This window comes from Mus pahari, chromosome 3, assembly GCF_900095145.1.
Source record: "Mus pahari chromosome 3, PAHARI_EIJ_v1.1, whole genome shotgun sequence".
Taxonomy (NCBI): Eukaryota; Metazoa; Chordata; class Mammalia; order Rodentia; family Muridae; genus Mus; species Mus pahari.
Window position 1 is genome coordinate 150,264,554 of NC_034592.1, and position 15,126 is coordinate 150,279,679.

The 15,126-nt window shown below is 56.0% G+C and overlaps 1 protein-coding gene across 2 annotated transcripts in view; it reads right to left on the reverse strand.

Annotated features, from left to right (window-relative positions):
- The window catches only part of Ripor3 (RIPOR family member 3), a 72,675-nt gene that overhangs the window by 3,081 nt on the left and 54,468 nt on the right, over nucleotides 1-15,126 (reverse strand). Inside the window, exons 4-19 of one of the 2 annotated variants that reach the window (XM_029536452.1) lie at nucleotides 13,485-13,563; nucleotides 11,006-11,029; nucleotides 10,705-10,758; nucleotides 9,618-9,767; nucleotides 9,470-9,533; nucleotides 9,155-9,198; nucleotides 8,909-9,034; nucleotides 8,687-8,832; nucleotides 7,382-7,511; nucleotides 5,806-6,357; nucleotides 3,073-3,203; nucleotides 2,671-2,763; nucleotides 2,217-2,340; nucleotides 1,619-1,754; nucleotides 1,024-1,185; nucleotides 325-486 (exon numbers count right to left, since the gene is read on the reverse strand). In XM_029536452.1, the coding sequence (XP_029392312.1) occupies nucleotides 325-486; nucleotides 1,024-1,185; nucleotides 1,619-1,754; nucleotides 2,217-2,340; nucleotides 2,671-2,763; nucleotides 3,073-3,203; nucleotides 5,806-6,357; nucleotides 7,382-7,511; nucleotides 8,687-8,832; nucleotides 8,909-9,034; nucleotides 9,155-9,198; nucleotides 9,470-9,533; nucleotides 9,618-9,767; nucleotides 10,705-10,758; nucleotides 11,006-11,029; nucleotides 13,485-13,563 (2,177 nt within the window). The remainder of the gene's footprint in view (nucleotides 1-324; nucleotides 487-1,023; nucleotides 1,186-1,618; nucleotides 1,755-2,216; nucleotides 2,341-2,670; nucleotides 2,764-3,072; nucleotides 3,204-5,805; nucleotides 6,358-7,381; nucleotides 7,512-8,686; nucleotides 8,833-8,908; nucleotides 9,035-9,154; nucleotides 9,199-9,469; nucleotides 9,534-9,617; nucleotides 9,768-10,704; nucleotides 10,759-11,005; nucleotides 11,030-13,484; nucleotides 13,564-15,126) is intronic. The other variant, XM_029536453.1, reaches the window with a different exon arrangement.

Genomic DNA, 15,126 nt, shown 5'->3' on the forward strand with positions numbered 1-15,126 from the left:
AAAAGAAAGAAAGAAAGAAAGAAAGAAAGAAAGAAAGAAAGAAAGAAAGAAAGAAAGAAAAGAAAGAAAGAAAAAAAGAAAGAAAGAAAGAAAGAAAAGAAACCAGAATAAGCCTAAACTTCCAGGCTGCTTCCTCTCCCTGGAGCTGGTCTGGACTGCTCACCTCCCACTCTCAAGTTCCACCACAGCTGGCTGTGGTCTCACTCCATCTCAGTTTTGATAGCTAGAGGGAGAGTTACAGGAGCTCTGAATGGTGGCTGGAGCCAGAAGGGACCAGGGTGTGCTGGAACTCACTTCCAGGCCATAGTCACCACTAGGCCCTACCTTCCTTGGTGAGCTGAGCGAGGTGTTTCTCCAGGTCAGAGATGCCCTGCCGCTGCAGGTAGCTGTGGAACTGGAACCAGGTGACCACCTGCTCTTCCTGGAACCCTGCTGGGACCAATAGCCCGCCACAGCCCACCACTTGCTCCAGGAGCCTGCGACACACTGGCAGAGGTAAGGGTCGTGAGTGGAGCTGGGGTCTCAGCTGGCCTCTCAATCTATGTCAGTTGAAAGGGACTCTGGGAACCTTCTCTCCCCCCAGAAGTTGGTAGCACTTGCCAGTAAGGTTTGACTCAGCTCCGGCCCCCTTTCCTGTCTTTATTTGACAGAGAAAAGGAACACACCAGCTAGCCAGTAACCATCACACTGGGCTGAATGTCAGCACCAGAGCCCTGCAACAAGCTGCCCAGAGATGGAAGGAACTTCCAGACTTCAGATGCCACCTGTGATGGCAACCTTCACTTGCTCCACAGGAAATGCTACAGCTGCCTTCAGGAAGTGTCCAGCCTGATATCAGGACACCTGGCTGGCACATGCCTGCACACCTCCCTCTAAGAACCCTTGAAGGCTTGGTGGAAGGCATGGGGGATACACAGTCTGCTTTCCTAGGGGCGAGGCAGCAAAGACATGCACAGAGCTAGGACCCCAGCTGCATCACTGGGGATGTTCCCCCTGGGACAGGGCAAGCAAGAAGGACACTACCTATTTCCAGCTGGCCGGGGTACTTCCCTCGAACGCGATGTAGGAATGTCTTCTTGAGCTGGCTCAGGAGTGTGGAAGCAGGGCAGGCCAGGACACCACCAGGCTTCGTGCACCCCTGCCACAGTGCCAGGCCACCCTTCCTGTGAGAAGCCTGTGGGATGACTAAAAGCCAGCGGCTGCTCAGCAGCCTGGGCAGGAGCACCAGAAACCTCTCCACAAGGACCCAAGGTTGGAAGTCAGGGCAGGAGACCCAAAACAGGAACCTCCTCTCAGGCCCTGTCACCCCAAAGGAACAACAGTCTTGGCTTCAAGCACCTTCCTTGTCCCTACTCACAAGATCAGTCACTCACTGCTGCCCTGACAAGGAAACTGGACTCCCCAGACAGGTCCACAGGGGGAGACAAAGAACCAAGGTGACAGCCATTCCTTGGAGGGGACACCAGCATGTGGATGGGACTGGTTTCAGTGAACCAGCAGTGGCCTTGGCAGTATTCAGGGACAAGCCAATGTACAAGCCCACGTAACCCACCCATCAGTGGGAAAGGGAGGGAGGGAAGGAGGCAAGGCCTTGGGAGTGGGGCTGGTGGCTACTTACTCTCTTCAACCGACCTGGCCTTGCTGACCTGCTCAAGGTCAAGGTCTGAAAGCACTTCCAGAACCTGCCTTTGCTGCACTGCTTCCTCCAGGAGGCAGTCCTCCACCATCCTTGACAAATTAGGGGAAGCCAGTTTCTAGAATCAGAGAGATGCTCAGGTTACCCAGCATGCACGTCTCTGCCCACAACTACCCACAGCTGCCCTGTCCGAGAGGAAGCTTCTAGACCGTGACCTAAGCTACTTCTTTTCACCAAGCTGAGCCCCCAGGGTCAGCCCACTCAAGTCTAGCTAGGCATCGCAAAGCAGTGGAAAGACAGCCAACATCTGACGGCATTTGGACCCCTGGGAGCAGTGCAGCAGGAAGCTGGATCCCTGGATACCTTGTGAGGTTGAACCAGTTTGGACTGGAGCAGTACCTCCATGTGTACATCAGAACTACCCGCTCGGGCCAGGACTTGGCTCTCTGAGACCCATGTGGTTCCTCATCTCCTGCCACAGAGCCTCCATTGGCTCTCAGGGTGGGCTCCTCTTACCTGGCCCAGGCTCTTCACTGCCTGTGACCCCAGTTCCCACCCTGGCCAGGTCCCACCCAGACACCTGAAGCAAGGCTTTGCAGACTTGAAGGTGGACAGTGAGCAGCATGTCCAGCTCGGGCACGCCAGCTGTGAGCTCGCTGGGTGACACCTTCAGTGATGGCCGTGGAGGTGGGGGGCTGTCCCTCCTGAGAAAACAAAAGAACTGAGTGACCATTTGATTAGCAAAGGGACACCTTCCCTGACACCTCCCCTGACCCCAGCTCCAGATCAGAGACAGGGCTTCTCAAAAGAGGCACGGATGGGAGATATCTGCCATGGATATCAGATAACTGCCTGGATATCAAACACATGTGCAGAGCTGGGCTCCCTAGGAGACCTGAGGCTGTGACTCCCTCTGGGTGGTTACCAGAGCCTCACTTTGCTCATCTGTGAAGTGGGCATGAACCTTAGACCTAGGGCTAGTATCATGGTTCACAGGGCAGAGCTGAGCCCCCACCAAAGCCCAACTGGCTCACCACACTCGGGAAGGTAGCAGACTTGGAATCTCCCTGTGGGACCACTGGCTTAGAGGAAGAGGTGGAGACTGTCCCCTTCTGTAATGCCGAGGTCTGGGGATTAGAAGTGGCCCTGATTGGGGTAGGTGGTAAGACAGGTAGATGGCAGTCCAGAGGGAGCGGTGGGCAAGGCAGGTACTATGGAGTTAGTCGGCATGACAGCCACTGAAGTCAAGGTCAGAGTTTGGCTGGGTGCTGCTGCTATTGCCCAAGAGACCCTCAGTGGCCATAAAGACTTTCTGTGAGAGAGTGCCGTGGAGAGAAAGCGCCATGCACAGTGAAACTACACAAGATGGGGCCGAGGACTCAGACTAGCATGGAGCTATAGCCGTCCAGAGGGGTGCCCATTTGGGGTGCACTCACTCAGGAGCCTGGGAGCCCCCAAACAGGGACAGTTCATCGCTGGCAAGGTCGGCATTCAGAAAAGCAAAGCTCTCAAGGATGCAGTCCATCAGGCTCTGCGCTGACATGGGTTCCGGCTGCACCCCTCGGGGCTGTGGACAAACACCAGGATGAGGGCTCTGCCCTCCTACACCCAGCTGGAATATGACAGCCCAGCCCCAGCCCCCGCCAGCCCAGCGATGGCTCAGGTCTCAGCAGGATGAGCCTGGGATGTGGCACTTCCAGCGTCCCCACCAACACCAACGCGCCCCGCCCCGCCCCGCCCCGCCTGAGACAAGGGAACATCACCAGAGAGAGAGATCTGAAAGTCCCCAGGTGGGGATGACACAGGGCAGGGCTCCCCCACAAGGAGGCGCCACTTTGTCGCTGCTGACACACTGCAGCCCCATGCCTCATTTCTCAGCAAACCCACAAACCTGCTCTGCACTCACTCATGCTGACAGCCACCCTGAGGAGATTCAGAAGCTGTGGGTGAGCTGTGGACAGGAAGGTATGTGGGAGCCACTGCCCACTGCCGGTCAAGCCGTCCAGAGACCTCTGTCCCCTAACCAGGGCTGCCTGCAGTCCTGCAGGGCTGCAGTGTACCAGACCTCAGTCCGCACCAACCACACCCAAGAATAGCCAGACAAGACTGCAAACGCAAAGCAGGGGTTCGCAGCTGAGCCCACAGGGCAGGCGTGGTGAGTGGGTGTCTGTCAGCAACAACAAAATACTAACTAAGGCTGGGAGTAAGCTCTGCAAGCACATGTGTGTGTACGTTTGTGTGTGTATGTGCGTGTATGTGCACACACGGATGGGCACAGCAGATTCTTGTGACTTGAGGAGTTATGTCACCAAACCAGCAAACGCTGACCCAGGGATCCCAGCACCACAGTGCAAACTCCCAGGCAGTAAGCACAAGGCCCACATGTGCACTTCTGTTTATAAAGTTTTCCTCTTCCTTTCTCATGTGTGTGTGTGTGTGTGTGTGTGTGTGTGTGTGTGTGTGTGCGCGTGCACACACACATGCCTAGAGAAGCCACATAAGGACAGCCTTGGGTGTCATGCCTTAAGAGGTGTCTGTCTGCCTTGTTTTTTATTTTGTGTTTGAAGCAGAATCTCTTCTCCCTGGGGCCCAGAGTTTGACAATTAGGCTACAGTGGCGCCCATTGAGCCCCAGGGATCCCGTTCCTCCTTCTGCAGCGCTGACTCGCTTGCCGCCATACCTCTCTTCTATGAGAGCCCTGGGGGGTGAATTGGGGTCCTCATGTTTGCACAGCAAGTACTGACTGAGCTGTCTCCCCAGCCCTGAGGCCAGCTTATCTAGCAGTCAGCGGTGAGGCCCGGCGGCTTTCCACATCTCTTGCTTCAAGGAGGCTCATTTAGCTCTGCCGCTCTCACCAGACACGCCAGGGCTTGTGCTTGGCACCGTGAGCCCAGGGCTACATATGAGGCCATCCACACAGCAAACCTGCTGACAAACAGCACAGGTGGCCGAACATGTCACAGTGACCGGGGAAGGGGCAGCAGTACAGGGCAGACAGAGCCTGTGCATTGATCCATGTGTGTGTGTGTGTGTGTGTGTGTGTGTGTGAATGTATGTATGAGTATATGTATGTGTGAGAGTGAGTGTATGTGTATGAATGTGTGTGAGAGTGTGAGTGTGTATGAGAGACGGTGAGAGTGTGTATATGTATGTGTATGAGTGTGTATGTGTAAGAGAATGTGTTGTGAGTGTGTGTGCGGAGTCCAAGGCCAGCCTGGGCCTCTTAGTGAGAATCAAAGTCTATGGACGCTCAGTGAATGACTTCCCTTAGAAGTCAAGCTGAAGGTGGTGACCTATCATTTTTATTGTTTTAGCTATTTTCCAGAAAAGAGAAGTGTCTCGTTGGTGTTTTGGATGGCTGTGCTATTGCAGGGTCATACAAAGTGCTTGTGACTCTTCAGAATATGGGAGTGACAGAAGCTGTGTCTGCGACCCGAGAGTAATGCTGGGAAAGTACAAATAAAGGAGGGGACTCTTCCTCAGACCCTTGTTCCTGGCACACGTGGGCTCTCAGCTGTGCTGATGTGAGAATGTGAAGTCCAAGTGAGAATTAAAAAAAGAAAAAGAAACAGAGCGAGAAAGAGAGAGAGAGAGAGAGAGAGAGAGAGAGAGAGAGAGAGAGAGAGAGTTTTGAAGATGCCTGCATCCTATAGTTCTGAGGGAAAAAAAAAGTAAAGTGTCATAGCCAAGAGTGAGCTCATCGGAACCTGTAGAAGTGTGTGTGTCTACATTTTATTTTATGTATTAAAAAATGTAAACAGAGAGAGCCATCCGTCCTGGCCGGCAGCTCTGAGAGCCACTCAGAGAACTCCTTTGGCTGGGCCGGGGAAGGTTCTGGGTGGCTGTAGAGATGAGGTTGGCAGGCGCCCACAAGGCCTTCCATAAAAATCGCAGGCCCCACCCACCCACCCACATCCGAAGATTCTCGATGGAGCCAGGCTCTGGCTGGACACGGAGCAAATTACTCACTGTGCGCTCCGGCCTCCCCTTGGTATTCTCCTCTGAGGCCTTGAAATGTGGGGAAACTGAGGATGAGGGAGCCTCTGCCCGCCCAGGTCACATAGGGGCGAGGCTGGGACGCTAACCTGGGCTGGCTGGTCCCCGCACCTGCTCCCTAGCCTCAGGCCCCCAGCAAAGCGGTGCTGCTTTCCCGTATGCGGTGGGCATACCTTCAGCCGCTCCCTGAGGCCAAGGACTTGGTACTCCAGCTCCCTGAGCTGGGGCTGCGCAGGGTCTGCAGACCGCAGCAGATCCAGGACCTCCTGCACAGGTCCCTCCACTCCATCCCCAACATCTCCAGCCTCCTGGCCCTTCCGGCTCCGTGGCACCATGGGGCTGTGGATGGGGCCATCCTGCAGCAGGGCCAGCCTCTCTCCTCCCAAGTCCCTCCAGCCAGGCCGTTCTACAAGCACACCCCCGGCTGGGTGAGCCAGGCCTGGCAGCAGGCCCAGAGGCGGAGGCCCCTCCCTCGTCTCCTCTTCTGCGCAGGCTGCGGTACCCACAGGCACGGGCAGGAAGCCCACATCTGAGGTGGATGCAGAAGTACTGGTCTCAGTGTCTCTGGGGTCCTCAGAGCTGAAGGAATCCATCTCTAGTAGCTCCTGGCTCCGGCTCCGCAGGCGGGGACCCTGAAGCTCACTGTCAGACAGGTAGCCGAGGATGGAGGTGGCCCTTGGCCCACCCAGCAGCAAGGCCTGCTGTACTGGTTGCTGGAGAAGAGACTGGAAGAGGATTCGGAAGCAACCTCAGAAGCTTGCCCAGGGACTGTGATGCGACCCCTATGCACCAGATGCTCAGAATGATGGAGATCTGCCAAGGCAACGAGCATCCGGGGTGCCGATGTCCTGTCACCCTCTAACTTGCCCTTCTGACCTCAATTTCATAGTTTCAGCCCTGCTCCTGCCTCAGGACATTTGTGCCGACTGTGTTCTCTGCCAATACAGAGCCTGAGCATACAGACCAACGCAGATGGAGGGGTGGGACACCGGAGCACCGGCTTGGGAAGAGATGTGGTGTCTGACCCGGGACCCTCAGGGTTGAGGGCGTGTGTGCAGGGAGGTTCCAGGGCCTGGGACCCTGGATGGGTGCAAGCTAGGGACAGAGTGTTTATGGACTGTGGCTAGCTATGGCACAGCACTGAAGGGCCCTCCATCTCTGTTGAGTAAACACGCAGTCGCTTGTGGGGCCGTGTGTCTGGGGCAGTGGTGGGGCCATCAAGAGAGGTCCCTGTGAGGAACCATCCCAAAGACAACACCAAGAAGAATAATGAGCTGTGTCCCCCAGGAAAGGAGAAGAGGGTAGCCCTGCTCCAAGGAGATCTTGCCCCCTGGAGGTCATAGGAAGAAAGTTGAGTTCCTGTACAGGGCCCCAGATCACACTCCTGGAAGCTTGAAATTTGCCCAGCATAGTGAGGCCAAGCCCGTGGCTGGATGGAGGACACACCCACTAACACACAGCACCCACTTACACATACACACACAGCACACACACACACACACACACCACATACAAACATACAGCATACACACACGCACACAGCACGCACGCACACACACAGACACACACGCGTGCGCACATGCTCGAGCGCACTCACACACCACGTAGGTCCCATACCCAGCTCAATTCCCATGGCCTCAAGCAGTGGAAGACAGGACCACACAAGCCCCGCAGCCCCAAAAGCTGAACCCCATGTCCCTCCCCGCCCAGCCCCGAGAGCACCTCCCCCTCCTGGGAACAGGCTCTCACCAGGCAGTATTTGTCCCGGAAGCTGGGGGTGCTGGGCGGTGTCCAGGTGTATAGGGAGCCCTTCCTGCTGCCCATGGAGAACCTTCCAGTGGGACTGGGCGACACCAGCCGGCACTCAGAGTCCAAGGGGCTGCAGGGGGAGCAGGGACCAGCAGGGACTCAGGTGGGACTGAGGGCTCTGCAGTCACAGGCAGCCCTCTTATCTTTCAAAGGGCCGCTGAGAGATCTGTGGCTGGGTTACTTACACGGGATGGAAATGGTGGCTCTGAGACAAGGAATTTGCTTGGACAAGTGTCCCCTCCAATAAGCAGAGCCAGAACTGAATTCACCCCAATTTCCTCTCATCCCAAAACCTTCAAGTCAGCTAGCACTGATATGAGAACCTCAGAACTTAGTGGACCTGGCTCAGGGAGGCCACAGGACAGCATGGCCCTCGGCTGAGGATAGCGCCAAACCCACCAGGAGAGCCTAAACCCCAGAGACCCGAGGTACCTCCACCTGAGGTGGCCTGCAGCCCTCAGAACTTAAGACTGGCTGGCCTAGGGTGGCGTGCACTTGAGGGCATCCTGAGTGACTGAACTGAACTATGTTCTTAGCTCTTTCTCTCCCTGCCATGCCTGTTCTGGGGACAGCAAGGGGCATGCTGGAAATGCAAGATGGCTCCACTACTGACAACCCTAGAGACCCTGAAGGTGGTACAGGGTGGAACCCCAAACTCAACAGACTGTTCTGAGCCTGGGCCCCATAGTGTGTACCTAATGGAAAGCCTCGAGGTGACAGTTCAGCCCTGAACTGGAAAGGTCAGGACACCCAACCACAGGAGGCAAGGGAAGAGGTCTGCACGGGCAGAAGAGAGCCCCTCTGAGAAACTAGGCAAGAAGAAGAACTGCCTAGAGAGCACCATGGCTCAGGTGGAGCGGCCATGTGTCCAAAAGCGAGTGGAACTCGAAGTCACAGGAGGCATGGGGGAGGAGGGGACAGGGCTGCTGTAAAGGTCAGGCTGTGAGGACTGGATGGGGTGGTGAGAACAGAGACGGCTATGCAGGAGAGGGTCTGGAGAGTGTGAGGCTCCTGAGGAGCAGGCAGAACCACTTGGTTTCCCTGCACCCAAAGCTGGGGTGGCCAGCCTTGGTGAGGGCAGGTGGCTGTGCACAACCACTGAGGGCGGAGTCACAGGCGCTGAGGGCGGGGCCACAGCCACTGAAGGCGGGGCCACAGCCGCTGAGGGCGGAGGCACAGCCACTGAGGGCGGGGGCACAGCCGCTGTGGGCGGAGGAACAGGCACTGAGGGTGGGTGGCACTCACTTCCACAGCAGCTCCAGCTGCAGTTTGATGGTGCCCAACTCGGTGATGTCCACCACCACAAGCTGGGGCCGGGCCGTGAAGAAGTCCGCGACGTCACATGTCACCGCACCCACCACCATCGAGCTCAGGCCTCGAAGCTCGGTCACCTGGGCATGAGGGACAGGATGGTGGTGCCTGAGCCTAACACCCAGGCTCCAGGCACCACCCTGGGCCCTGCCCCACCTTGATCTCCAGGTTCTCATGCACCGTGGGCACAAAGACCCTCTCCTCTTCGTCCCAGGTCTGGCTGTCATCTGGCTCTATCCTGCCCTTCAGCCGCCATCGCTGACGACCCAGGCGCATGAGCACCTTCAAGGGAGGCACAGAAAGAGGTACAGAGGCAGCCCCAGGGGAATCCACTCACTGCCTGCCCCGGACCTCCCTCCCAGGCCTATGGTCCTAGACCTCCCAGGACCTCCCTGGCTGTACCTCATACTGGTCTCCAGGACAGAGGCGTGCATAGCCCACCAGGCCTGGAACACAGAACTGGGTTAGTCTCCTCTCCACCCTGCCCGGGACCGACCCGGGGACCCAGGGGTACAGGGGTCTGCCAGGTAACATGGGAAGGACAGGAGGTTTCAATGGTCAAGAGGGTGGAGGGGACAATACCATATCTCAGAGAGCAGTGAGCCCTCTCACAAGTGCCGGCTGCTAGACCCCGGGACTCTGGCCACACTGCCCTTGGCAGGCTCTTGGGACACCTACGAAGATCTGATACCCAGCACAGCCTGGCATGGCACTCACCCTTCATCTTGACATGGAACTCGCCCAGGTGACCTTCCAAGGTCCCCTCTATGAGGCACATGTCCTGCAAGGTATACCATGGGATCAATCACTTGCCAGCTCCACCCGCTCCCAGCAGCTCAGAGCAAGGGCAGAGGGGTGGCCCCACCTCCAGGCACTCCTGTAAGCTGCGGCCCAGCTCCTGCAGGCTCTCCCGGGAGGCTCGGCTCTGCGTGCTGTTGCTGAAGGCGCGCTGCATGTTGGAGGCTCCGTCTCGCAGACGCCACTGGATGCAGTAACCTTCATAGAGTTCATCCACCTGCAGCAGACATGCAAGGCTGTAAGCCACACCGAGGGACAGCCCATGTCAATCATCTATTCCCCCCCCCCAGAACTGTCCCTGGGCCAGCCTTGCCTTGTGCTCCTCATGGCTCTAAGCCCACCCACGTAGCACTCCAGCACCTAGGATTGCTCACACACATTTGAGCACCGTAGACACTAGTGACTGTGTCACATACTCTCCCTACCTGAGTCCCAACTGTGGAATGGAAGGTTGGCTATGACAGCTGCCCACCCTGTAGGTCTGGGGAGGAAGGTGAGTTCGTGAAAGTGTTTGCAAACTGACTATGTTTTCTAAAAAGCCTAAAGGAAGGTAAGTGTGTGTGTGTGTGTGTGTGTGTGTGTGTGTGTGTGCACGCGACCTTAATCCCAGTGCTCGGGAGGCAGAGGCGCAGCTCTCTGTGAGTTCAAGTCCAGTCTGGTCTATAGAGTAAGTTCTACAACAGCCAGGGTTACACAGTGGGTGAGGGAGGAGGACTTACTGGGGGAGGGGGGCACTGTGGACACACAGGGACAGTTAGAGCCTTCTAAGACCAGGCTGTAAGTCCTCTATACCAATCAGTGACAGAGCCCCAAAGGTCCAGGGAGCATGGCTGCTCCTCACACGGGGCTGGGCCTGCTACCAATCACTATGGCTCTGTAGCACTGTCCACCCCACATCTCGGCAGCTGTCCATGGCCACCAAGCTTGATACCCATGACACCTACTGCCTCCATGTGACACCCCATGGTGCCCAGTGACACCCCATGGTACCCAGTGACACCCCACGGTGCCCAGTGACACCCCATGATGCCCAGGACATCTCCCATGGCTCCCCCATCTCATAAGAGATACTCACATGACTCCCTGTGACATGTTGCTCCCACTAGCCCCTTAACACCCTCCCCATAGCACCCCATGATGCCCAAGCCACCCACCTTGCTGATGTGGAACTCCACCTTCCGGATGTGTCTCTCCACCAAGCGCATTTGCTTCCCCCAGAATAAGAAAAACAGCTTTAGAAGTGACCAGGTTCCCACCACCAGGTTCCCACACCTCACCCCCTCTCCAGGTTCGGGGGTACTGAGCTCAGACGTCAGAGAGGCTGGCCGTGGGACTCAGTTTCTCTGCTTGTAACGTAAGAGGAAGCTCAGGTGTTCTGCCCAAGTGCACCTGAGATAGAAGGCCACCCCAGACAGTCTGACCCACCCTGAAGACCACACAGGGACACGGACTCACCTTGTCCAGGTCATAGTAGAAGGCCTGCAGAGAAAAGGAGAGTGTCGGCCTCAGAGACCTCTCACCACAGGGGCACCTGCGCTTCAAGGACAAAGCCAATGCCTGCCCCACTCATGGCCACAGGTACCCGGGGGAAAAACGAACTAAAGGTGTGCATTGTGGAAAAGCCAGTTCTAGGTCTGGCACTATGTCCCTGTGGGTCCCAGGCAAGTAACTTGACCTCTCTGAACCCCCCACCCACTTTGTTCTTTTGTAAAATAGGTATGTCATTGTGATGGTCGGTATCGACTGTCACCTTGTCAGGCCGAATCTAGGACCACCTTGAAGACAATCGCGCCTGGGAGGGAGTTTCTAGATTTCGTCAATGGGGGTGAGAAATGGACCCTAAATGAATGTGGCAGTGTCCCAAAGGCTGGGGTCCTGGGCTACATAGCAAGGAGAAAGCCAGCTAAACACCAATGACCAACTCGCTCTGCTTCCTAGCTGCAGCCACAACGGGCTGCCTCACCCTCCGGATGTCCGGCCTTGAGCCGAAGCTAGCCTTTTCTCTCTTAAGCTGTTTAATCTTGTCACAGCAAGGAGAGATGGTGTAGGCACACGACAGACTTCCAAATCACAAAATTCAAAGTTCAGCTAAGAAATAAAGCCTTGGGCCAGCGGGATGGCTCCATGGCTAAAAGTGACTGCTGCCGAGCCTGATGATCTGAGTTCGGTGTCTGGGACCCACAGTTGTCTGCTGACCTCCACAGGAGTACTGTGGCGAGTGCATGCCTGCTTGCCTCCTCCCCCTCACACAAATAAATAAATAAATAAATAAATAAACAAATAAATAAATGCAACATATTTAAAAATGAGGAGCTGGGAAGGATCTGAGATTTTTGAAGGTGTTCTAATTCGGGCTTCTTGGAAACCCACAAAACTCCCTGTGGGGTTCAGGCACTCTGTCCTAGATGTGGGGTCCCCACCCTTCCCTGACACCAGTGTGGTATAGTATAGCATCAGGCAGTGGAGACTTCTGAGAGAGGCCTCTTTATACATTATCTACCTGAGAGAGACTTGTAGATGGAAGAGAGTAGGGCATGCTGTGGGAGCCCACCGCTCCCCCTTAGGTGGCACTAGGAGTAGGCGAGGCCTCAGTAGTGCCTCTCCCCTTTCTCTGTTCTTGCCCTCGCCCAGTCGCCTACTGAGGGAGGCTCCATGTAGCCCAGTTCTGCCCTCCCTTGTGGCTGACACCCACATGAGACTGAGCCTCCCATCCCGCCCAACACCCTAGTCTTCGGAGTCAGTGGGAGCAGGAACCCAGAGAGGACTGGGAGCCGCTTTGATCTGCTGTTTCTCTCCTTTCTGAGTTTGAATCCAGCCTGTCCTGAAGGCTGGACATCCTGAGGAGGGACACGGGGACACAGCTGGGAAGAAGTCCAGAGCATGTGACAAGACACCAGCTTTGCTCCTGGTGTGTGACCCAGGCAAGCTGGGTGCCACTTCCACCAGGCAGCAGCTGGTGGCATAATCTCATTTGTAGCAGACAGTCTAAGGCGACGTGCATTTCTGACTATCCAAATATTAAAGGAAAGGACACCAGAGAACTGGGAAATCCTCAGGAATTTCATGCTGGGCTAAGGAAAGAAGCTGCAGCTTGAGGAGAGGACCTGACTTTTCAAAAGATGTCACACACATCTCCAGGATGACCGAGGCCCAGATAGAGTGGTGGGCGGGAACACACCTCCAGCCGGGACTGCTTAGGCCTTGATTTAAACTCTGATCTCACTTCAGGACTTTCGGGGTGTCCCCTGGGTTCCCTTATTCCTGTTAAAACATTGGCTACGTCTCCCCCTTCTGCTTTCTACTTTTAATTTGGCTCTTCTGATTGGCTTAGTAGGGGCAGGGGGCTGGACTAGCCCCGGACACAGAGCTAAAGAAGAGTGAGAATATCAGAGTGACTAGAGACGGAGACAAGGGGTCCCCTGCGGGAGTGGCTATCCCTAAGCAGGTGAAACACAGGGCACCTACTGATGACTTCAGCTTCTTACAGGGTCACAGGCTTAGAGAGAGAGAGAGAGAGAGAGAGAGAGAGAGAGAGAGAGAGAGAGAGAGAGAGAGAGAGAGAGAAGGGCATCCTGTCATGGTGTTGTTGATACGCTGAGCCCTGAACCTGCTAAGACTGAGTCTGGGCTCAGACAGCATGACGATGTCCACAGAAAACTGTCAGCTTGGACACCACAACATACAGGCTCAGTCTGGGGCAGGGGCAGGGGCAGGGCCTGTGGCAGAGAAATGGCCACTTGCCTGAATAACAGATTTGTCTCAAGGGCAAATCTGGAGATCGGGACCATACACCTCTGCAGTCACCTGTCTGACAGCTCCTCCCAGAACCACAGTGAGGAAAGCTCACCACAAATACCACAGACCTCTGGGTGGAGACCACTGACCGTCTTTTGGCTGCTGTGAGCCAAAAGCCATCTTCATCCGGGCCACTCACCAGCCTGGAGCCCCTCTGGGTGTCCGTGTGGCGTCCGCACAGGTAGTCCAGTTCAGCCTGCTGCTCACACAGATGTTCCCTGCAGAGGAGGGGAAGAGGGAGATTTGACCAGAGTGGGGGAGTGGGCTAGCCTTCCCAGCATACGGGTTGGCCAGCTCCCCTTACCGGGATTTCTCTGTTACCCCAGAACGCCACAATTCAGTCTAGCTGTTACTAGCACATTGTGAAGATGGCTATATGGATCCTTAAAGGCTGGGGGAGTCAGGGGGAGGCTGAGGAAGGCATGGTGGATAGAAGAGGGAGGGAAACAGGGCCAGAGGCTGTGAGAACAGGCAGAAGGCTGTCAGGGAAGAGGGAAGATGAGACTATGGAGCCAGGGGGAGGGAGGAGGGAGGATCCTGGAGAAGAAATAGGGAGGACCCAGGGAAGGGAGGACCCAGGGGAGGGAGGACCCAGGGGGAGGGAGAACCAAGGGAGAGGGAGGAGGAAGGACTAGTGGGGAAGGACAAGAGAGGATTCATAGAGAAGTGGGGATGACCCAGGGGGAGAGAGGAGGGGGAGGGAAGATCCAGGGGAGAGGAAGGAGGGAGGACCTTGGGGGAGGAAGGAGGGAGAACCCATAGGGAAAAAGTAGGGAGGACCTAGAGGGGGGAGGGAAGACCAGTGGGGAGGGAGAGGACTCAGAGAAGAAGGAGGAATGACCCAAGGGGAGGGAGGACCCATGGGAAGGGAGGAGGGAGGACCCAGTGAAATGTTGAGTAGCAGAAGCAATGAAGACTGCAGCTGAGGTGAGAGTGGCACCTGGGAAGGGAAAGTCCCTTCGAGTGACAACCCAGGGCTGGGCTCACTCTGACGATGTCAGGGCAGCTGGCTGGCTGACCACACTGGCCAGCTCTGCCCCTCCTCCCTGATCCTGATAAGAGGGGAACCACCAACCCAGATCCCAGGGTGCAGCAGAGGGCTTCTAGTGTCCTGGGTGGACATCAAGGAAGCAGGAACCCAGATCTGCCTGGCCAGGGCTCCCCTTCCCAGGGTTCCTTCCCTCAGTGAAATCCCAAGACCAAGGACACACACCTGTTTCAGGGGGGTCCCCAGGCCCGGCACTGTCTGACAGAGCCTTAGCCTCCCCGATACTGAGAGCACTGTCTAAGTTAGACTGAGTCTTGAAAACCCGCTCCTCTCAGGGCACCTTCTACCCTCCCTCTCCTTGGGTCAGGGTCGTCTCTGCACTGACATTACGGAACTTAGGAGTATGTAGGAGATGCCTCCAGAGGCCATTCTCTTGTAGGGCTAAGGTGTGTCCTTCTTCCTATGACGGTTCCTGCCCCAATCCACAGTTCTCTCTCGGTCTGTCTCTGTCTCTGTCTCTGTCATTGTGTCTCTCTCTCTCTCTCTCCTCTCTGGGTTTATCTAATCAAGATAAGAATGTCACCAGCTAGCCGGACGTGGTGGCACACACTTTTAATCCCAGTACTTGGGAGGCAGAGGCAGGCAGATTTCTGAGTTCAAGGCCAGTCTGATCTACAGACACAGAGAAACCCTGTCTCGAAGAAGGGGGAAAAAATAAAAAAAACCTTTAGGGCTGGAGAAATGGCTCAGTGGTTAAGACCACTGACTGCTCTTCCAAAGGTCCTGAGTTCAA